Below are 24,974 nucleotides of genomic sequence, written 5' to 3' on the forward strand. Positions count from 1 at the left end.
GTAATATATTTTTATCTGTATGTTAAACCAGTACACATTGACATTGGGGTCTTCACTCTTTCTGCTTTCTCAGCTTGCTCATAAACAATTGTTTCCTTAATTTTTTGGCTGCTTGATTTGGGAAGGGTGCCAGTATTGATAGAGTACACACTGTTGAGTTTAAAGAAACAGGGCCTCATTCATGAGACATTCGTAAATATAATAATATGAGTTCATTGAGAGTAATTTGCATGAAAAATGGACCTTCACAAATATTTTCTGCCCCACATATGTGTGATGTGTATGTTAGTGAATTCCAAACATTTGTAAATAGGGCCTGTGTGCACACATTCACAATTTGCATAATCCACGGACAACATCCATTAAAAACCACATACAAGGAAAGCATCAGACTCACTAGTAAATGTGAAATGGGAAACCTTATAATCTATGCAGAACTGAAATAAAATAAAGCGCATTTATTTCTAAAGGACGGAGGAGCGAGGAAACAAGAATGCACAATTGAAGAAATGAGAAGCACCCAAGGTGTTTCAATCAAGTGAATTTCACTCCACAAATATAAATATGGGTTTATTGAAATAAATCAATAATTAAAACAAATATATTACAAGAAATCAGTTAATAGTCTCAGTAAAATAATAGAAACCTTTTTTTTTTTTTTATTACCCAACAATGCACAACCTTTTTAAGGGCATATCACTGCAGTAACCAAAATCCTTGCAAAAGCAACAAGTTATTGACCATAATGGTATTTCTATGATTTGCTGCCATGGTAAATACAAACTTCATCCCCACTTTAAGAGTAATCATTAAGAAAGTAAAGGCTAGTGTATAGACCTTATTCACAGTAGTGACATTTTATTTTGACAGGAATGAAAATTAGGTGGTGAGGTATACAGTCTTTTGTCGTCGAGAGCTGCGCACACAGGATGCACACTGAATACGCTACGTTCCCAGGCAAAAGTATAAACAAGGTCTTCTGCACAAAAGAACATTTAGATGTACAGTCCAAGATCCTAAGCATATTGTCATCAATAAATAGTCCATACATGATCCTAAATTGATGTTTGATCCCATGCTGCCATTTATAATCCACTGAAAAAAGTTGTTACCTAGATTAGTAAAAATATATCAGTAATATCCAAAGTGTCAGCATATGCACAAACAGAAAGAATAAAGCCATTTAAACAATCACATACATACAGTGCTATGGAAAAGTATTTGCCCCCATCCTGATTTCTTCTGTTTTAGTGTATTTTTCATACTAAATTGTTTTAGATCTTCAAAAGAGATGAAACAAATGCAACCTGAGTAAACACAAAATACTGTTTTCAAATATATATATGTATATGTATATATTTATTGAAGAAAAAGTTATCCAATATATAACCCATGTGAAAAACTAACTGTCCCCTTAAACTTAATAGCTGGTTGTGCTACCTTTAGCAGCAAACCAAACTCTTCTGATAACCGGAGATCAGTCTTTCACAGTGCTGTGGTGGAATTTTAGCTCTTCTTTGCAGAACTGTTTCAGTTCAGCCATATTGGAGGGTTTTCGAGCATGAACTGTCCATTTAAAGTCCTGCCACAGCATCTCAATCAGGTTCAAGTAAGGACTTTGACTAGGCCACTCGAAAACTTTAATTTTGCTTCTTTTGAGCCATTCAGAGGTGGACTTACTCCTATGCTATGTCTTGCTGCATAATCCAGTTGCGTTTCAGCTTCAACTCACGGACTAATGACCGGACATTCTCCTTTGGGATTTTCTGGTAGAGAGCAGAATTCATGTTTCCTTCAATTATTGCAAGTCGCCCTGGCCCTGAAGCAGCAAAGCATCCCCACACCACAATACCACCACCATGCTTGACCATGATGTTCTTTTTGTGGAATTCTGTGTTTGATTTACGGCAGATGTAATGGGACCCCTGTCTTCTAAACAGTTCCACTTTCGACTCATCCGTCCACAAAACATTCTACCAAAAGGTTTGAGGATCATCAAGGTGTGTTTGGGCAAATTCAGACAAGACAGTGTTCTTCTGGGAAAGCAGTGGTTTTTGCCTCGCCACTCTTCCATAGATGGCATTTTTGCCCAGTGAATTTCTGATAGTGTAGTCATGAACAGTGACCTTTATTGATGCAAGAGAAGCCTGCAGTTCCATGGATGTTTTCCTTGGCTTTTATGTGACTTCCTGGATGGGTCGTCCCTATGCTCTTGGAGGAATTTTGGAAGGTCGGCCACTTCTGGGAAGGTTAACTACTGTGCCAAGTTTTCTCCATTTGGAGATGATGGCTCTCATTTTGGTTCTTTGGAGTCCCAGAGCCTTTGAAATACATCAGTTTGGGAAGGGTTAAAAAGCTATTTCAATCACCTTTTTCCTCATAATTTCTGGAATTTCTTTCGACCTTGGCATAGTGTGCTACTGGGTGAGACCTTTTAGACAACTTCATGCTGCTGAAAAAGTTCTATTTAGGCAGTAAATCAGGCCTGGGTGTGTCAAGTCCAGCTGAACCCCATTATGAATGCAGTTTCATAGATTTGGGGATTTGGTAACTAAGGGCAAATATTTTTTCACACAGGCCCATTTGGTATTGGATAACCTTTTTGCTTCAATAAATAACATTATCATTTAAAAACTGTATTTTGTGTTTACTCAGATTGCCTTTGTTTTATGTTAGATTTTGTTTGAATTTTTTAAACAATTTAGTGGGGGGGGGGGGGGGGGGGTGTACTTATAAAGTGTATGTCAAGTAGATTCAGCTATACTACGGGTGATGTGATTACGTGCGCATTCTTTGCGCTTTACAGATATAGTAGATGGAAGTGCACCTGTTCACGGTCAAGCTCATTTGAATGGAATTCCACAGCGTGGAAGCCATTTCTTCCTTTGTGTTCATCTTTAATGTTAAATTGAGTATTTGTGATTTGTTGTGTCTTTCCATGTTTCTCTTTTCCGATGGTCCATGAAGGATATTTTCTCCGTTAATTAATTCATTGAGAAATACGCTTGATCTTTATGTTCACTGCGTTGATTTATTTGTCCGCTTGTAGTGTTGAGCTTGCTGGTTATAGAGGTAGCATGCTAATGTGTCAATTGCCCATCTTATTGGTTGTGATTAGTGTGATTCCCGCTGATTTCATTCATTGTTTGATGTCGTTGTGACTATTATCGCATGATTGTTGTATTTCTAGCTGATAGTTGTTATTGGATTGATTTGTTTATTGCCTAAATAATGGTCACCGTGATCGAAGTTTGTTAGTTGAGGTGGTGTAATGGCAATGATAATAGCCATTACTAATGAATTTATTAATTTGTACTGCACATCTTTCTTTCATGAAATCAATTCCTGTCTATATTTGACATTTAATGTTTATAAATATTTACTCCTTATTATGGATAATTGCTATACCATGTTGATTGATTTTGTTTTTCTCCTTTTTGTTTCTATAACACACCCACACACAGAATACAAATACCTCAATCTACATATTCATCATCAAGACATTCAAGATGTCTCTGTGGGAAATAAAAGGTCCTTTGAAGGGTAATTGGAACATCAACTAGTCTCTCTGTGTGATCAATCTATCCTAGTCACTAAATGGTGACCAGCCTTTTCACCTTAAAATCGAATCAATTAATACAGTATCCTTTAATGGTCCTTAGAGCCGGAAATTAAGGGTGATTGTATGGCAGGCAAAGGGATGGAATTATCACCAACTAGATCAAATGAGCAGGAAGAGGATGTCACCTTACCTGAAGCTCCAATATGTTCTACTGGAGAAATACCTAAAGCATCCTCTACCATGCTCCCTGCATGACCTCTTCGGGAGAGGCATCCTCCAGAGCAATACACAGACATTCCCAATCCAAAAAAGAACAAATCTGTCAGTGTAAAAAGTCATGGTCATCACCAAAGACCAAAGTCACATAACGTTCCTCCTGCTGATATTAATCACCCATCGTAACCTGTGGTGCATCCTTTACCTGATTAACTAACTCCTGATTACACACATGGCGACCATTTTACCACCTCTGTAATCAGTAGTAAAGTCTCTCATGGTACACCCAATTCAAAATATTAAAAACACAAGCAATCAAGCAGCTCTGAAACCAGTTATACATACACCAGTGGAAGTAGTATTTCTGGACAATCAGCCCTTAAACTTAATCCTACAGCAGACGGCTGTTTTGGAAGAGAGGAGGAAAACCAATGCTTTATGGGAGGTGGAACGTCAGATAGAAGAGGAATTGAACATGGATAACCAGATTCGGAAACTGGACGCTCAGGCACAGGAAGCCTTAAGGGAGCATGAGAGGTTGAACGGATCTGTTATCATGCAAAGACGTTTACGTAAAGCTAAAATGGAACTGGGAGGAGGCGTGTTTGATTTCATCACTGGTGTTCCAGCCATTCTGTCCATACTGCAATAACCAGGCGCACTTCTTGGGATCATGCCCTAAAATTATGAATTTCACACTGGCTGGGCTGAAGGATTGGATAACATCTAATAATCGTTGCCCCATGTGTGCTCGTTGCCATGAACCGAGCAAATGCAACCTCAAGAAACCCTGTAATGTCTGTAAAGGCCTACATCTTACTATACTTCACAACATTGCCTTGGAGGGTTCCCATAACAAACGGGACCAAGCAGGCCAGAAAGAAACCAACACACTGCTGGTTAGAGCCCCAATGGCAGATTCTTTGTACTTGGAAAGGCTGAAACGTTCCACTCCACGTGGACCAGTTGCAGTGTGCACCACCTTAGGCTGGGCTGTGCAATGTCCTGCTGATGATTTGGCGTATGAGCCTGGATCTAGGGCACAGAGCCTCTTCACACCTTGTGGTTCCATAGCTTGTCCCACAACAGCTGAGTTAATGGAGAATGTACAGTGACTGTGGAAGATGGACTCCTTCCCCAACCGGAAAGAAAAGGATAAGACTTATTCAAAACATGATCAATATGCTCTTTATTTGTTGGAAACTCAAACTACTGTCCTGCCAGTGAATTCTGTATCCCGTTATGCTACACCATTACTCAGAAGCCCCAGCAGTCCACCTTTAACCTCTTCAACTCAGGATGTGCTTCCTCTATTACGGGCCACAGAATGACGGTTGAGGAAAGATCCAGAACTGGCTGAAATATACAGTTGAAGTCAAAAGTTTACATACACTTAGATTGAAGTCATTAAAACTCATTTTTTAACCACTCCACAGATTTCATATTAGCAAACTATAATTTTGGCAATGCATTTAGGACATCTACTTTGTGCATGACATGAGTAATTTTTCCAAAAATTGTTTACAGACAGATTGTTTCACTTTTAAATGACTATATCACAATTCTAGTGGGTCAAAAGTTTACATTCACTAAGTTAGCTGTGCCTTTAAGCAGCTTGGAAAATTCCAGAAAATGATGTCAAGCCTTTAGGCAATTAGCCAATTAGCATCTGATAGGCTAATTGGAGTCAACTGGAGGTGTACCTGTGGATGTATTTTAAGGCCTACTTTCAAACTCAGTGCCTCTTTGCTTGACATCATTGGAAAATCAAAAGAAATCAGCCAAGACCTCAGAAACAAAATTTGGACCTCCACATGTCTGGTTCATACTTGGGAGCAATTTCCAAATGCCAGAAGGTACCACGTTCATCTGTACAAACAATAGTACATAAGTATAAACACCATGGAACCACGCAGCCATCATACCGCTCAGGAAGGAGATGCATTCTGTCTCCTAGAGATGAACTTAGTTTGGTGCGAAAAGTGCAAATCAATCCCAGAACAACAGCAAAGGACCTTGTGAAGATGCTGGAGGAAACAGGTCTACAAGTATCTATATCCACAGTAATACAAGTCCTATATCGACATAACCTGAAAGGCTGCTCAGCAAGGAACTGCTCCAAAACTGCCATAAAAAAGCCAGACTACAGTTTGCAAATGCACATGGGGACAAAGATCTTACTTTTTGGAGAAATTTCCTCTGGTCTGATGAAACAAAAATGAAACTTTTTGACCATAATGACCATCGTTATGTTTGGAGGAAAAAGGGTGAGGCTTGCAAGCCGAAGAACACCATCCCAACCTTGAAGCATGGGGGTGGCACCATCATGTTGTGGGGGTGCTTTGCTGCAGGAGGGACTGGTGCAATTCACAAAATAGATGGTATCATGAGAATGGAAAATTATGTGGATATATTGAAGCAACATCTCAAGACATCAGCCATGAAGTTAAAGCTCAGCCACAAATGGGTCTTCCAAATGGACAATGACCCCAAGCATACCTCCAAAGTTGTGGCAAAATGGCACATATTCAAGGTATTGGAGTGGCCATCACAAAGCCCTGACCTCAATCCAATAGAAAATTTGTGGGCAGAACTGAAAAAGCATGTGCGAGCAAGGAGGCCTACAAATGTATGGAGGAATGGGCCAAAATTCCAGCAACTTATTATGAGAAGCTTGTGGAAGGCTACCCAAAAGGTTTGACCCAAGTTAAACTACTTAAAGGCAATGCTACCAAATACTAACAAAGTGTATGTAAACGTCTTGCCCACTGGGAATGTGATGAAAGAAATAAAAGCTGAAATCATTCTCTCTACTATTATTCAGAAATTTCACATTCTTAAAATAAAGTAGTGATCCTAACTGACCTAAGACAGGCAATGTTTTCTACAATTAAATGTTAGGATTTGTGAAAAACTGAGTTTAAATGTATTTGGCTTAGGTGTATGTAAACTTCTGACTTTAACTGTATAAGCAGGAAATTCAGAAGTTGGTGGAAGCTCCAGCCAGATCTTCTAAGCAACCAAATTGGCCCGGTTGCTAGGGAGGGTAGAGTCACATGGGGTAACCTCCTTGTGGTCGCTATAATATGTATTTCTCGCTCTTGGTGAGGCACGTTGTGAGTTGTGCGTGGATGCCGCGGAGAATAGCGTGGACTTCCACACACGGTACGTCTCTGCGGTAACACGCTCAACAAGCCACGTGATAAGATGCGTGGATTGATGGTCTCAGACATGGAGGCAACTGAGATTCATCCTCCGCCACCCGGATTGAGGCGAGTCACTACACCACCACAAGGACTTAGAGTGCATTGGAAATTGGGCATTCCAAATTGGAGAGAAAAAAAAAGTTGGTGGAAGCAGGCTGTGTGATGAAAGTGTCTTCCCCGGTTGATAAATTATGGGCCACTGTGTCTTGGTATCTCCCACATCACATCATTGTGGCAGACAAGCCTCTTGTTCAGTAGGGAAAGGAGGAAGCATGGACCGGATTAATCATCAACAAGACTTTAATTACAACATAAAACACTGAACTGAAATATAACGACACACAAACACACACAGAGCGGCCGCGTGCATCTCTCTCTCTCTCTCTGGCATCCCCGGCTCCTCCTTTATCTCTCTCCCTATAATTGGGTAACTCAGTGCCAGGCCACGCCCTCCTCCTCGTCACATACCCCCAACGCCCAATTCAGGCCAGGGAAACCTCCGGCCTGACTTACTCCCCCCCTCCCTTCTGCCGTTCCACCGCTGGCTGGTCTTCCCCGCCTCCTGGGAACCTGGGTAGGACGAGGGGAGGGAGAGAGAAAGAGAGTGGGAGAGCCCGAGAGAGAATAGAAAAGAAAACTCTGATTCCTGACCACACACATTCAGTCCTCAGCCAGCTGTCCAGCAATCCTGTGCAACGCTGGGCGATGGCACTGGATTTTGCCTCCTGACAGACAGCAGCAGGCTCCTCCGCCTCCTCCTTGCAGACAGTAGCGAGCTCCTTTGTCTCCTGGTGGATAGCAGCAGGCTCCTCCGCCTCCTGGCGGACAGCAGTGGGCTTCCTCCGTCCCCTGGCGGACGGCAGGGGCTCCTCTGCTTCCTGGCAGACGGTGGCGGACTGCTCCGCCTCCTGGCGGACCACTCCAGTACCATCGAACCAATCCTGTCCTCGGCGCTGCGATCCTCCGTCAGTGGCGAAGCAGGAACCGGATTAACCATCAATAAGACTTTAATTACAACATAAAACGCTGAACTGAAACATAACGACACACACAGATCAGCCACGTGCATCTCACTCTCTCTGGCATCCCTGGCTCCTCTATCTCTCTCCCGCTGATTGGGCAACTCAAATTAATGGAAAATGTGGAAAATTTTGGAAAATTAATTTGTATTAATTCTATGGGAATTACTTTTTATATTTAGCCAATTATTTAGTTGGTTCTTTGTCTTCTGAAAAATGAATATGCATGATTGTTTTGGATAAATATTCTGTATTTTGAACCAACCTTTGTAGCTCTCTGAGGTATGCTTTGGTAGTAGGAGGGCTACCCGTGCTTGTGAGTAAGAATAAAGATTTTCTTTGCTTCAGTTTTACCACTGGAGTTGCCTGATTAATTTTACAGGTGAATTTCCACTACATTTCTTGGTGTCCCATGGGCGGGCTCCAACATATCAGTGGAGTGACAGACTGATGACAACAAGACCAAATTTGAAGAGATCTCGGAGAAACTGGACGAGACACTCACCTAGCTTCAACAGTTGCTCATGTTGAGTGACAGAGCCATTGACCCGGTGAGTTGATTTTATATATTTGGCTACTTTGGTAAATTAAGCATAAGAAAAAGAGTTGACTCTTATATGAACTGGGTTCGCAGTTGCATAACAGAGATAGTTCTGATCAGAGGGGAGTCCCAGGGGGATTCCTGGTGAACTGGAGAGTTCAGTTGCATATAACTATAAAGTCAGTGAGTGTACTAGGATAATTTCTAGTATGTAGCTCGCAGCCTTCTTAGTAGACGTACTAAGTCGTAAGAAACAGAGGGATGGCTCAGGGAGTATTGACGCTGACTACCACACCTGGAGTCACGAGTTCGAATCCAGGGTGTGCTGAGTGACTCCCAGCCAGGTCTCCTAAGCAACCAAACTGGCCCGGTTGCTAGGGGCGGGTAGAGTCACATGGGGTAACCTCCTTGTGGTCGCTATAATGTGTGGTTCTTGCTCTCAGTGAGGCATGTTGTGAGTTGTGCGTGGATGCTGCGGAGAATAGCGTGGGCTTCCACACACACTACATCTCCGCGGTAATGCGCTCAACAAGCCACGTGATAAGATGCGCGGATTGACTGTCTCATACGTGGAGGCAACTGAGATTCATCCTCCGCCACCCGGATTGAGGCAAGTCACTACGCCACCACAAGGACTTAGAGCGCATTGGAAATTGGGCATTCAGGTGATATATTTCTGGGGGTTAAATACATAGGTATTGCTGTACAGCTTTCAAATAAACAACAAGACTTGTGACATGCCCCGTATTTCTCTAGCAAAAAAGGGAGGAGAATGAAAAAACATGGGAAGTTTTATACAGAAGGTTTTAGAGCATGTAGAGTTTGGAGAAAAAAAAAAAAAGAGGTGAAATGTATTTTTCACCCTCACTTCAAGTTACTCATATTGCAAATTTTATGATGGCTACCGTTGTTAGTTCCAGACAAGAGAAAAATGATGATAGTTCAGATGTAACAGACAGTTATAACGTTGTACTTTCATTTCTGGACATACCCCAAGGTCTGTGGGCTAAAGGCTCATACAATATCGGGTGCATGAAAAATGCACAACCCCTGCAGGGGGTTCCAAAATCAAACCATAGACCATATAGAGCTCAATACCCGCATTCTAAAGAAGCGGAAAAAAAGGCCTGAAAGAGATCATTGATTCTCTTTTGGACAAAGGTGTCATTTCTTTGTGTACACATTCCCCAGTCTCTAGTACTCTTTTGGCAGTAAAGGAAAAAAATGGCAAATACAGAATGGTCCAGGATTTACGCTTGGCAAACGAAGCTGTGTTCCCATTAGCCCCGATTGTACCCAATTCTTTCTACAATTCCACCAGACTCCACTCATTTTTCTGTAATTGATTTGGCAAATGCATTTTTCTCGATTCCGGTACATCTGGACAGCTGTTACTGGTTTTCATTCTGCTTCAAAAATAAAAGATATCAGTGGAACGTCATGCCACGGGGGTATACCGACTCCCCAACGTTTTTTTACGGCTCAATTGTTGGGCAACACTGAAACTTTCAAAACTCCAGCTGCAAGTGCACTTTTGATTTATGTCGATGATTGGCTTTTGGCAAGCCCTAGTGAAGAAGCCTGCTTGCAGGACACAAAGGCTTTGCTAATCTTTTTAGCTGAAAATAGACATAAGTGTACACGTGACAAATTGCAATTGGTACGAACATCAGTACATTATCTGGGTCATATTATTTCTCATGACGGCCATCAAATTGATCCATCCCGTTTTCATGCTATCTCCTCATTTCCTAAATCGAGAACAAAGAAAAAAGTCATGTACTTTTTAGGTATGATTAATTGCTGTCGAGCTTGGATACTTGATTATGCTGAATTGTCACAACCGCTTTCTGATTTGGCTCATATGCATTCGCTACAAATGCATGATTTAGTTACATGGACACCAGAAGCTGATTCTGCCTTCTGAAAGGCTCAAAATTGCTTTTCTTACTCTACCCTGTTTAGCAAATCCTGACTACAGTAAACCTTTCAGATTGTATGTACACAAGAACAATGGGTTCTTGTCTGCTGTGTTAACACAATCGCACGGTGAAAAATGGAAGCCTTTAGCTTACTTATCTAAACGTTTAGATCTGGTTATTTGTGGTCAACTACCATGCATTCATTCCTTAGCAGCCACCACAGAGGCTGTATTAGCATCCTCAGATTTGGTTGCCATGCATCTGTTGGAAGTTTACATCCCACATGATGTGCATAAAATTATTACTTCGGCACGCACTATGTATTTGTCTAATGCTAGGCTCTTAACATATCAGAACATACTTTTCTCTTTGCAAAATGTCATTATACATCATTGCAACACTATAAATCCAGCTACACTCTTACAATGTGCAGATGACAGCATTCCCCATGATTGCCTAATAGTATTAGATATTGTTTCGAAACAGAGGACTGCCCTGACTGATGTGCCTGATACTTTATCAATGCTGACTGTATTTTTATTTTGTTTTTGTAGACGGATGTAGTTTGAGGCTGTCTGATGGGTCTCCCTCATCTGCTTATGCTGTATATGACTCACATACTGTTGTGGAAAGTTTTAGATTGCCATCATCTCTTTCCGCCAAGCGGCTGAACTGTTCGCACTCACAAATGCGTGCATTTCTTCACAGACAGTAATTATGCTTTCCGCACTTTACATGACACTGGCATACTATACAAACATCGTGGTATTGTGACGACTTCTGGAAAGCCGACAGCACACAAAACACTTATAATTAACCTTTTGGACTGTTCTCCTCCCACAGACTTTGTAAGTATGCAAATACAGAGCACATCCTCATGATTCTGATTGGATTTCAGACAGTAATAATCGTGCCGACATGGCTGAAAAAGCAGCAGCAAAATAGACAAACTTACCACAGTTACAGATGACAGACCTATCGGCTGTCTCGTTAACTAACCTCTCTGATTTACCTCTTTTACAGCAAAATGCTACTGAGGAAGAACTAATCCTCTGGCATGCAAACTACAGGATGGATTCTGCCACTGGCACTTGGATTGACTCTGAAAATAAACCAGCTTTACCTAAATCAGTTTTTCCATTTATGGCTAAGTTGACACATGGTGCAGACCATGTATCTAAAGGAGGCATGGTTGATATGATTAAAAGATACTGGTATGCACCAGGCTTTTCACATTTTGCGGCCCAATTTTGCAAAAATGCATGATTTGCATGCAAATGAATATTGGAAAGATGCCAGCCATCTTGCAGAGTGCACACCCGACACCAGAGATGCCGTTTGAACATCTCATGATGGATTTTATTGAATTCCTTTCCGCTGTGCACCAAAGCAGACAAAGAGCTGCTCAGAGAGTCTAAAGCTCTGCGTGCGATCCAAATAGATGCGCAAGGCGCGCACCGGACACAGCAACGCCAGGGCTGGGTCTGCCACCTCCTGGGGCAGCACTTGCAGGTTCACTACCTGGTCCCTAAAAGGAGTGGTGGGAACCTTGGGCACATAGCCCGGTCGGGGTCTCAGGATCACGTGAGAATAGCCCGGACCGAACTCCAGGCACGTTTCGCTGACAGAGAACGCTTGCAGGTCACCTACCCTCTTGATGGAAGTGAGCGCAGTCAGGAGGGCAGTCTTCAGGGAGAGTGCCTTAAGCTCGACTGACTGCAAAGGCTCAAAGGGGGCTCTCTGTAGGCCCTGAAGAACTACGGAGAGATCCCATGAGGGAACGAGGGGCGGTCTGGAGGGATTCAGCCTCCTAGCGCCTCTTAGGAACCTGATGATCAGGTCGTGCTTCCCTAAGGACTTACCGTCAACTGCGTCGTGGTGTGCTGCTATGGCAGCAACGTACACCTTCAAGGTGGAAGGGGTCAGCCTCCTGATCCGACTGCGCATCTCTGGGGGTCTTCGTATCGAGAAGAACACCACTTAGCAAACAGACGCCACTTCAAGGCATACAGGCGCCTCGTAGAGGGGGCCCTAGCCTGAGTGATCGTGTCTACCACCGCGGGTGGTAGGCCACCTAGGTCTTCCACGTCCCGTCCAGGGACCAGACATGGAGATTCCAGAGGTCTGGGCGCGGGTGCCAGAGAGTGCCAGCCTACTTGCACAGACTCTGTGCAAGGTCAGGGAGGACGAGGAGCAGGTTGTCCTGGTAGCACCCTACTGGCCCACCCAGACATGGTTCTCGGACCTCACGCTCCTCGCGACAGCTCCCCCCTGGCAAATTCCCCTGAGAAAGAAGGTCCTTCCTCAGGGATGCGCCTGGAGACCAGTTCTAGGGGAACACCTGCTCGTAGAAAGGAGAGGTCGGTCCAAGGGCTGAAAAGATGGTGACAGACCGACATAATGGCCTGTGTCCCTTGGCACCATGCCCGTCTCGGGACTCGAGTCTGGAGCCAGTGCTGAAGCGGCCTCATATGCATCAACCCGAGCGGGGTGGCCACCGCCGAGGATGCCATATGCCCCAGGAGCCTCTGAAAAAGTTTCAGTGGAACGCTGTGTTCTGTTTGAACGCCTTCAAACAGGTCAGCACCGACTGGGCGCGCTCGTTCGTAAGGCGCGCCGTCAGGGAGACTGAGTCCAACTCCAAACCGAGAAAAGAGATGCTCTGAACCGGGAGGAGCTTGCTTTTTCCAGCTGACCCGAAGCCCTAGTCGGTTGAGGTGCGAGAGAACCAGGTCCCTGTGTGCGCATAACACGTCTCGAGAGTGAGCTAAGATTAGCCGTTCATTGAGATAGTTGAGAATGCGAATGCCCACCTCCCTTAACGGGGCAAGGGCAGCCTCTGCGATCTTCGTAAAGACGCGAGGAGACAGGGACAGGCCGAAAGGGAGGACTTTGTACTGATACGCCTGACCCTCGAACGCGAACTGCAGGAAGGGTCTGTGTCGAGGAAGGATCGAGACGTGAAAGTACGCATCCTTCAGGTCTACCGCCGCGAACCAATCTTGATGCCGGACGCTCGCTAAAATGCGTCTTTGCGTCAGCATCTTGAACGGGAGTCTGTGTAAAGCCCGGTTCAGTACTCGCAGGTCCAAGATTGGCCGCAACCCACCGCCTTTCTTTGGTACGATGAAGTAGGGGCTGTAAAACCCTTTCTTCATCTCGGCTGGAGGGACAGGTTCTATCGTGCCCTTCCGTAGGAGGGTAACAGCGTTTTCGCCCTTGACGAAGGTGAAGTGAATACCGCTGAACCTGGGCGGGCGCCTGGCGAACTGAATCACGTAGCCGAGTCGGACGGTCCGGATCAACCACCGCGATGGATTGGGAAGCGCAAGCCATGCGTCCAAATTCCGTGCGAGGGGGACCAAGGGGACAACATTGTCGGATGTACCGGCAGGTGGGGCCTCGCGGCAGGGCGGAGCGCAAGGTGCCACAACACGTCGTGGCCGTGCTGAGTCTAGGGACATCAAAGCACTTACCTGGCTCCTTGTGACCACCCCTGGAACAGCCTGGGACGGGGGAGGAAGAGGCCTGTCCTCGTGACCCGTGGAGGCTGTCACATCGGGGGTGGATTTGTGCCACAGCTGGGCGCTCAGGGGCGGAAAGGGCACCGCTGGAGCGCCAATACTGCAAGATAAAGCCCGTGGACGGTAGTCGTGGTGACGACCATACACACCGGGTATGTGACCCAGGGAGGAAGGAAGCCGCTCTTTTGCTGAACTGCTGGGTACCGCAGCCACTTGGGCGTGCGGCGAAATCAAACAAAAAGGCAACAAAAGGTTTTCCACCTGGCCCTCCACCGGGGGATGGAGTGGTCTTTCTACCAGCTCCACATGAGTGGGTTCCCTCGTCCCTGGGTTGCCCGTCGCAGGGGCGCTTCGAAGACCTCCGTGGGTTCTTCGGTGCCGGCTGTGAGACGGGTGGCATCGGCTTACTGCGGTGGGCTCCATGCCGGGGCCGGGCCGGAGGGGCGGGCTGCGATGGAGCCGGTGCAGTCACCACAGGGGGACGCCCTTGGCAACGAGCAGACAGGGTGCGGGGTCTTGAGCCACGCCGGGGCAAGATGTGCCGGATTGCTTCCGTCTGCTGCTTTACCGTCGAGAACTGCTGGGTGTTGCCGAATAGGCCCACCTGGGAAATGGGGGCAGCAAGGAACCGTGTCTTGTCGGCCTCGCCAATCTCGACCAGGTTGAGCCACAGGTGGTGCTCCTGGACCACTAGTGTGGCCATCGTCCACCCGAGAGACCGCGCCGTGACCTTCGTCGCCCGGAGGGCGAGGTCGGTCGCCGAGCGCAGTTCCTGCATCAAATCTGGGGCGGAACTACCCTCGTGCAGTTCTTTCAGTGCCTTGGCTTGGTGGACCTGCAGGAGAGCCATGGCGTGTAGGGCAGAGGCGGCTTGTCCAGCAGCGTTGTAGGCCTTGGCCGTCAGGGACGACGTGAGCCTACAGGGCTTGGAGGGGAGCTTAGGGCGTCCACGCCAGGTGGCGGCGCTCTGCAGGCATAAGTGCACCGCGAGCACCTTATCCACCGGGGGAATCGCCGTATAGCCCCTGGCCGCCCCGCCATTGAGGGTAGTGAGAGCGGGGGAACTGCGGAGTGGGGGTCGGGCAGTAAAAGGTGCCTCCCACGACTTCGTCAGCTCCTCATGCACCTCCGGGAAGAATGGCACTGGAGCGGGGCGCGGCTGGTTTGAGCGGCGCCGCGAGCCCAGAAACCAATCATCAAGCCATGAGGGTTCAGGGGAGAGCGGAGGGTTCCACTCTAGCCCGACACTCGTGGCCGCCCGGGAAAGCATGTCCGTCATTTCAGCATCGGCCTGTAACTGGGCGACCGTCCCCGAAGGGGGAAGCCCAGCTGAGGCTTCTGCGTCCGACTGGACAAGCCCGCTCTCCGATGCTGCGCTCGAGAGCTCATCATCTTCGCGGGCCTCGAACAAGAAGCCAGACTCGCCATGTGACGAGCCGGCGAACTCATCCGGAAGCCCGATTGGGGCAGACGAGCATGCTGGGGAATGGGAGGTCCGTGGGGGGATACCTGGCGGAGGCGATCCCATTGAGGTCCCCAAATCGCCCCCAGCGCCAGCCGCGCTGACCTCAAACCCGTAGGTAGGAGGACCAAGGCGGGGAGCCGCTGGGGTGTCTTGCTTCCTTACGAAAGCAAGCCGCGACAGCAACGTTGCCATGGTCATGTTCTCGCAGTGAGAACATGAACCATTCATAAACGCTGCCTCCGTGTGGGTCGCACCCAGACACGAAAGACAGCGATCATGACCATCCGGAGTTGAGAGAAAACGACCACAACCAGGAATAACACACAAACGGAAAGGCATCTTTAGAAAGACGCATCTTTAAAAAGACGTTCCGTGTGTGCGCTCTTTTAGAGAAATATACCCTTTTAGAGCGGAAAAACGCTCTTTAAGAAAATATACTCTCTAGTTTTTCTGCCGAAGCGCCCAGGGGCGTTCTCTGCAGTGCACCAGTGCAGAGGAGGGAGAAGCCGCTGAAATGCGCCGTCAGATCCAGCAGAGGTGAATGAACAGTGCTATTCAGCTCAATGAGCATGACCGTTCGGCTCCGAAGAGAAAATCTGAATGAGTGGTTGCATACCAGCTCCTTTTATACCCGTATGTTCGGGGGAGTGGCATGCAAATACCACTCGCCAATTTTCATTGGCCTTTTATCAAAGACCAGAGGTGTCTCAGTCTCCCAAGAGTGACCCCTAGTGTCACTACATCGACACCAATGTCGAGTGAGTGACAGATAGGGAACATCTTATTATTATGGAATGTGCTGAGGAAGACTAGTGTGGATGAAGAATAGAGCATTTCAGGACAGGAACCTGACCTTGTAAGGTGAAGAAAGATAGGTTCTAAGGTAATTACTTTTTATATTTAGCCAATTATTTAGCTGATTCTTTGTCTTCTGAAAAATGAATATGCATGATTGTGTTGGATAAATATTCTGTGTTTTGGAACTAACCATTGTAGCTCTCTGAGGTATACTTTGGTAGTAGAAGGGCTACCCGGGCTCGTGAGTATGAATAAAGATTTTCTTTCTTAAGCCACTGGAGTGACCTGATTCATTTTACTGGTGAATTTCCACAACAGCCCTCCTCCTCGTCACAATCATCAAGCAACCCAGTGGCAAGCACCGTCTGGTTCTCAATTGTTCTTTCCAAGTAAAAGGCCTTAATGCCTGCCTCCTTCCAGGGCCAAACTTGGGCCCTTCACTTCTTGGCATTCTTCTCTGCTTCCGAGAGCATCCCATTGCATTTAGTGGGGATGTAAAGGCTGTTTGTTATATCAAATATGCCTGCTACCTCAGGACAAACCATTACTCTGTTTTCTCTGGTGAGACTTGGACAACAAAGCTGTACCAACAATCTATGAATGGCATGTTTTGCTATTTGGCACTACCTGTAGCCCTTGATGTGCCATCTATGCTATGCAGAGATTAGTGTGGGAACATCCTGAAAGTGGTGGTACAGGATTCAGTGATGAAGGCCTTTTATGTTGATAGTTGCCTGCAAAGTCTGACTTCAGCAGATGCCATTGCACACCTCAATCGAATCCGTGCTCTTCTGGCCAAAGGTGGATTTGAAATTCATCAGTGTGCTAGTAACATGCCTGAGGTAGTCCAACATCTTCCACCAGAGGCAACATCAATCAACACCAACTTCAGAGGTAGAACTCGATACAGAAGAATCAACCTTCAGACTATGCTGGTGTTGTGTTCCTGATACCTTAGGCTATAAGCATCAGGTTTCAACATTAGATGTCCCAACAATGCATCAGATCTACCAAACATTGGCCAGACAGTACGATCCTTTAAGATACCTTCTTCCAAGCAGAGCAAAAGTGCTGATCCAGGATCTTTGGTGGACTAAGAGAGGCTGGGATGACCCCATCCATCCACCTGAGCTTCAAAAACAGTGGCACAATTGGGAGGAAGAAATCTCAGACCTCTCCAGTATTGAAGAAACCAGATGCTATGTACCTACATGTGCTGATCGGACAGATGCCATGAGGGAGCTACATATATTCTGTGACGCCTCAGAACGAATGTATTGGGCTGTGGGTTACCTTCGCGTCTGTGATTCAGAAGGTCACACTCGTGTGTCTTTCATCATGGCCCACTCAAAAAGTCGCACCAAAGACGCAATCCTTTATTCCATGCCTAGAGCTAAGTGCAGCTCTTTTAGGTGCTCAGTTGGCAAACACGCTGCAGACTGAGCTCACTCTCCCTATAAGTAGAAGTGTTCTTTGGAGTGATTCTACAACAGTCTTGGCATGATTAAAAGCCAAATTTTGTCAATACAAAGTTTTCGTCGGCACTCGGGTCGCAGAGATCCAGGATCCCGAAAGTTGGAGACACGTTGATAGCCAGAATAATCCAGCTGATGATTTAACCAGGGATAAGACACTCAAAGAACTAATGCCACCAAGTAGATGGAATATGGGACCTCCATTCTTGCTTCAGTCCAAGTGTTTCTGGCCAGTTGTTTCCAAATCGGCTTCTGATTCCCATTTTTCTACTGCAGAGAAATCTGAGTTGAAGAAATCAGCCCAATGCCTTAAATTGTCCACAGAATTGATAGCACTACCTGATGCTTCTCAACATGTCATGATTTGCTCTCTGCCACTAAACAATTCATAGGCAACTCTGTCACTGTCAAAGACTCCACTTCCCTCTCTGCAGACACTCTTTCTTCAGCGATCCCAAGCGGTTAGCTTCCTTAAAGAACTTAATGCCTTACGGAAAGGACAACCAATACCCAGACGAAGTTGACTCCTGCCATTATCTCCTGAGCTGGATCCAGTCTTTGGACTGTTGCGAGTAGGTTGGAGACTCTGAAGAGCACAGGATTTGGATCCTGACACCATTCATCCCATCATCTTGGATGCCAAGCACCCTGTAGCTAGGCTCTTCATCAAAGAATAGGATGAGAATTTACTACATCCTGGTCAAGAAAGTGTCTATGGTGAATTAAGGTGCAGATACTGGATTATAAAGGGTAGAGAAGCCATTCGAAAGCATCGATATAATTGCACAGAATGTTGCAAGCGGAAATCTAACCCAGCAGACCTAAAAATGGCAGACTTACCACCAACAAGGTTACGTCTTTTCAAGCCTCCATTCTGGTCCACCGGTGTTGACTTCAGTATTAAGATAGGCTGTAGGGTGGAAAAACGGCGGGGTATCCTTTTCAAGTGTTTAACTACCCATGTGTACATCTTGACCGATTGGAGAATCTTGATACCAATGCCTTTCTTATGGCTTTAATGCGCTTTGTGTCTCGGCATGGAAAACCCTTTGAGATCTTAGCAGACAGGGGTACTAATTTCAAAGCTGGCGACTGAGTGTTGCAGGAATGCTTCCAGGCTATGAAACCTGAACTTAGAACACAGTTGTCTGGACAACAGATCTCCTTCAAGTTCAACCCACTGAGTGCCCACATTTCGGTGGGACCTGGGAGTGGGAGATAAAATCAGTAAAGAACGCTCTAAGAGTGGTGCTGGGTAATCAAACCGTTACAGAAGCCATCCTCTGTACAGTATTGGTGGATATTGAGGGAATATTGAATTCCAAACCGCTGGGATATCTCTCTGCTGATGCTGCTGATCCTGACCCTGTAACTCCAAATCTGCTCTTGATGGGGCAGCGGTATACCTCCCTGCCACAGGCTATGTTTGCAAACAGTAGCTTGTTAGGTCATCAGAAATGGCATCATAATCAACTGTTGGCAGATCATTTCTCAGCCAGGTTTCTTCGTGACTATCTTCCCAGTCTTCACCACCATGGGAAATGGCAGTGAGAAGTGAAGAACATCCAAGTAGGAAACCCAGTGTTGATATTGGATCCTCAACTACCCCATGGATCCTGGCCTATGGGTCGAGTCACTGGAGTGGCAACCAGTGTGGATGGACGTGTCAGATCAGCAGACATCAAAACATATATAAGACCAGTTTCTCGCCTAATTGCCCTCCCTGAGTTGTCTGATGAGTAACGTCTTCATCATGGATGGAATTAAAAGCTCCAATTCCAGGGCGGCTGTCAAAAGACACTTTAAATTCTATATATATTTTTGGGGTTTATAAATGAAGACATGTGATTTAACAGTTTAAGTTTTGTTATAAATTGTATGTCAAGTAGATTCAGCTATACTACGGGTTATGTAATTACGTGCGCATTCTTGCCGCTTGACAGATATAGTAGATGGAAGCGCACCCGTTCACAGGCAAGCTCATTTTAATGGAATTCACTGCACAGCGTGGAAGCCATTTATTCCTTTTATTTCATGTGCGTCTTTGATGTTAACATGGGTTTTTGGGATTTGTTGTGTCTTTCCATGTTTCTCTTTTCCGATAGTCCATGAAGGATATATGTCTGTGAACCCCCATGTGACGCTGGCGAAGATGGGGGCACAAGATGAGCCGGAGGCCTTTCTGGAGCTCTTCGAGCACACGGCCCAAGCTCTGGACTGGCTGCGGGTGCAATGGGAGGTCCATCTCCTACCGCTGCTAACCAGGGAGGCCCAACTTGCAGCCCAACAACTCCCAGTCGACAACCTCCTGAGGTACCCTGAGCTGAAGAAAGCCATCCTGCAGTTTGTTGGCCGCAGTCCCGAAGAGCATCGCTGGAAGTTACGAACCCTGATGCTGAGCAAAGTTGGCTGCCCGTTTGCCTTCGTTCAACAGCTCCATGATGCCTGCTGGCAGTGGGTGCTGGCCGAGGAGCCCAGCGATGTTGGGGGTGTCATCGATTTCATGGTACTGGAACAATTAGTCTCCAAACTACTGGAAGGAACTACGGAGTGGGTCCAGTGCCACCAACTGGTGTCACTGGATGAAGCAGTGCAGTTGGCGGAGAACCATTTAGCGGTATACCCGGGGGCCAACGTGCCCCGCTCTCTCTCTCTGTGGTCCCTCCCCCTCCCCTCCTTTCCAACCTATCCCATTCCCCCGGAAATGATGGAAAAATCCCCCAAGGTGGGGGCACCTAACGGTGTACTAACCCTCCTGTCTCTCTCTCCTCCACCTCTACCAATTCTTCCTAGTTGACTTCCACTTCTGGTGTGAGAATGCAGTGCGCGTTTGGCTGCTGCTTCACATTCGGACTATATGTTTTTGCATGTTTGTTTCAGTTTGTTTTTCTTTTAATTTATTAGTCTGTGCATAAAGTTAAATCCTGTTGGCTTCTGGATCTATAGCACGTTTGGAATTGGATTCTATGCCTTTCTGCGCACCACAGAAAAACAGCATTTACCTGCCACTGGAGATTGGACAGCTCACGCTCCATTTCACGGGTATGTCATGAGCCCTCTCTTTGTCTGTCATTCATCTCTTTTGGCATGGGTAGTGTCGAAATTTGATGCTTATCCAATGCCTTGTATTGACGAACTGCTCAATCGGTTGGGCTCGGCTCGGCTCGCTTTTATTCGACACTAGATTTGACAAATATACTGGATACTGGCAGATCCCCTTAACATCGATGTCCTGTGAAAAAACGGCCTTCTCCACTCTGTTTGGTTTACACCAATTTGTGACCCATCCGTTCGTTTTGTTTGGGGCCCCAGCTACATTTCAGCATCTTATGGACCGAGTCCTCAGACCGCACACTGCGTATGCCGCTGCTTATTTGGATGATATCATTATTTACATTAATGATTGGCAGTGACATATGCAGCATCTGAGGGCGGTTCTGAGGTCGCTGCGATGAGCGGGGCTCACAGCAAACCTGAAGAAGTGCGCAATTGATCGGGTGGAGGTGACTTGTGACTAATTACCATTTCCATGTTCACAGTGAGAGTCGGGGGAGAGTCCACCGAAAGAGAGAGTCCAGCTGAGAAGCTGTATGTGTGTTGGCCGCTGCCGTTGTTCTTTTATTGAAGCACCTTGACCTTGTGTGCGTCTGAAGCTGTACCGTTGCGCTGTAAAGCGAACAAGTTTTTTAGTTGAATTAAAGACATTCCTGTGTTGGAATCGCCGTATCCCGCTTCCTCCTTTTGATCCAAATACAAACATCTGTTACACTGACATTTTGTGTTTATAAATATTTACTCCTTATTATGGATAATTGCTATACCATGTTGATTGATTTTGTTTGCTCTGTTTTGTTTCTATAACACACCCACACACAGAATACGAATACCTCAATCTACATATTCATCATCAAGACATTCAAGATGTCTCTGCTTTGTGGGAAATAAAAGGCCCTTTGAAGGGTAATTGGAACATCAACCAGTCTCTCTGTGTGATCAATCTATCCTAGTCACTTAATCGTGACCAGCCTGTTCACCTTATCCTGCACCCTTAAAATCGAATCCACTAATACAGTATCCTTCAAGGATAAGGCAAACACTTTTCCACAGCACTGTACATTGAATTAATTTATTGCAGAGAAACATTTGTTAACACGCATAACAGTGTGATCTCTGCCACAGAAATGTTCTGAGGAAGACAAACCTGTGCTAAGAGGTTGGCCTGCACATTATGGTCCTCCTCAAACTCCACCCCAGCATCTAGAACCAACACAGGCACCTTTGCCAGGTGCTCAAAATGAACCCTGTGTGAAGAAAAAGAATAACTCAAATGTCAGGGCACAGTGCTTTAATCTTCACTGTTTTATAAATATAAACAAACAAAATACTGGAATCATCAACATAAGGATTTTACAAACTTTTTCTCTAAATATGAAAGTTTTTCTTTTTACCCATTTATTTAAATATATTAAATATTATATATTATATATTATAGTTGTTAACTGTCTATGCATTATCTGTGTATGAGAGATAACAGTATATTATTATGGGTAAAAAAAAAATAGTCAGGCCCAGACAGAATCTGAAGACTTTCTTTTTGTATTTTCTGCGTTGATCAATGAAGAAAATCTGCTAAATGAATTCAAACTTGGTAAAATGTTTTAAATGAAGCCAAGTAATCCAATTCACCAAACTATTTAATAAATAAACATACAAGGGGAAGGGGATACTTTGTGAATGGCATGTTTCCAATTCTTTGGAAATCTGTGGAGCACAGATTCCATGTGGGCCTGCTGTTGATACACCCATCCACATACTAGGGCCTGGTACTATTGCAGGAACATAATGCTATGTTCCAACCGAAGTTATTATCAAAAACTAAATGTAACATTTTTTTTTTTTTTTTTCATAAACTGAAATAAAAATAAAAATCAACATAATTGGAAAAAACTGAAACTAAATTAAAATACATTTTCATGGCTCTGAAAAAACTAAACAAAAATAAAAATCTTACAAAATATTTAGTTTTTGTTGTGATAGGTTTTTAAAACTTTAAACCCGCTATCACCTTAACATGAAGATTCCACTAGGTGGTGATAGCACTATCAGATGGCCTATTTCCCTCATTACATTAGCAAAGACAGAGCTGGAGGGAATCACTACAGTACATCATGTAGAGAAGCAAAGCAGGTAGAAAACTAGGGTGACCAGAAGTCAGTCCCGGTTTTACGAGGTGTGTCCTGGTGTCCCGTCATTTCTCTAAAAAATTTAATAATGTCCCAGTTTGAACTGTTAGGCTCACTGATTTTTTTTTCTGTGAAAATAAATATCCTCAATGTCTTTCTTGGTATCGTGTCTGGCATCGATTGAAGGGAAGGGAAGATATTTTATTGCATTGCACGATGATTTGACAATACTTTCTATCAATCCACAGCAATCTGCTCAGAATCAATCTGGTTACCATGACAACGACTCACACACTTGGCAGTCTCTGCCGCTCTTTGTCATCATCCAATGCAAATTAGAAATGCCCAAATGAAAATGCATGTTCAACAAGCTGAAATAAGCCGATCTATTTCTTTGCACAGCACGTGAAAATAGAATTGAAATGTTTTGTTGTCACTGTAAATGTTCACTTTCCCATGGCCACAGTGTTAAATAAGAGACTGCAGGTCATATTCATACAGCTGTATTTTTTTCTAAATAGTACAAACACTTACAGGTGAAAATGTGGAATTGTATTTTAACTTTTAAATTCCAATGTTGCAAATTTTGTGTAAAAATGTGTAGCTGACAAGACATTTCAAGCACTGACAAGTCATATCATTATTACACAAGCAATATGACATTATATGGATAGAACAGGCTATATGGAATTTGTACATTTTACAAATATCTAAAATGTGGTTAAAATCGTATAAAACAAAATATAATAAAATTTAATAAAATTTTGCATACTAAAAGATGTTATATTGAATTTAGCTACATATTTTAATACATATATACATATATATATATATATATAGTTGTGCTCAAAAGTTTGCATACCCTGGCAGAAATTGTGAAATTTTGGCATTGATTTTTGAAAATATGACTGATCATGCAAAAAAACTGTCTTTTATTTAAGGATAGTGATCATATGAAGCCATTTATTATCACATAGTTGTTTGGCTCCTTTTTTAAATCATAATGGTAACTGAAATCACCCAAATGGCCCTGATCAAAAGTTTACATACCCTTGAATGTTTGGCCTTGTTACAGACACACAAGGTGACACACACAGGTTTAAATGGCAATTAAAGGTTAATTTACTACACCTGTGGCTTTTTAAATTGCAATTAGTGTCTGTGTATAAATAGTCAATGAGTTTGTTAGCTCTCAGTGCAGGCTAGATACTGAGCCATGGGGAGCAGAAAAGAACTGTCAAAAATACCTGTGTAACAATGTAATGGAACTTTATAAAGATGGAAAAGGATATAAAAAGATATCCAAAGCCTTGTAAATGCCAGTCAGTACTGTTCAATCACTTATTAAGAAGTGGAAAATTCAGGGATCTCTTGATACCAAGCCAAGGTCAGGTAGACCAAGAAAGATTTCAGCCACAACTGCCAGAAGAATTGTTCAGGATACAAAGAAAAACCCACAGGTAACCTCAGGAGAAATACAGGCTGCTCTGGAAAAAGACGGTGTGGTTGTTTCAAGGAGCACAATACTTGTTAACCCCTCTCCAAACATTGCGCTTATGGTTGTGACCATAAAGCTCTATTTTGGTCTCGTCACTTCAAATTACAGTGTGCCAGAAGCTGTGAGGCATGTCAAGGTGTTGTCGGGCTACTTGTATCCGGGCTTTTTTGTGGCATTGGCTTCTTTCTGGCAACTCGACCGTGCAGCTCATTTTTGTTCAAGTATTGTTGTATTGTTTCAAGGAGCACAATCACACCGTCTTTTTCCAGAGCAGCCTGTATTTCTCCTGCAGTTACCTGTGGGTTTATCTTTGTATCCCGAAATTAATTTCACAATTTCTGCCAGGGTATGCAAACTTTTGAGCACAACTGTATAGTTGAAGTCAGAAGTTTACATATACTTAGGTTGAAGTAATTAAAACTAATTTTTTAACCACTCCACAAATTTCATATTAGCAAACTATAGTTTTGGCAAGTCGTTTAGGACATCTACTTTGTGCATGATGTGAGTAATTTTTCCAACAATTGTTTACAGACCGACTGTTTCACTTTTAATTGACTATATC

At 44.6% G+C, this 24,974-nt stretch overlaps 1 protein-coding gene across 5 annotated transcripts in view; it reads right to left on the reverse strand.

Annotated features, from left to right (window-relative positions):
* dguok (deoxyguanosine kinase) overlaps positions 1 to 24,974 on the reverse strand; it is an 89,769-nt gene that overhangs the window by 56,699 nt on the left and 8,096 nt on the right. For 2 of the 5 annotated variants that reach the window (XM_051689934.1, XM_051689917.1), the window contains exon 6: positions 21,930 to 22,029. In XM_051689934.1, the coding sequence (XP_051545894.1) occupies positions 21,930 to 22,029 (100 nt within the window). Of the gene's footprint in view, positions 1 to 112; positions 5,135 to 21,929; positions 22,030 to 24,974 lie in introns of those variants that run through there. The other 3 variants (XM_051689908.1, XM_051689941.1, XM_051689926.1) reach the window with 3 other exon arrangements.

The sequence above is a fragment of the Myxocyprinus asiaticus genome, chromosome 4 (assembly GCF_019703515.2).
Source record: "Myxocyprinus asiaticus isolate MX2 ecotype Aquarium Trade chromosome 4, UBuf_Myxa_2, whole genome shotgun sequence".
NCBI classification, from domain to species: Eukaryota; Metazoa; Chordata; class Actinopteri; order Cypriniformes; family Catostomidae; genus Myxocyprinus; species Myxocyprinus asiaticus.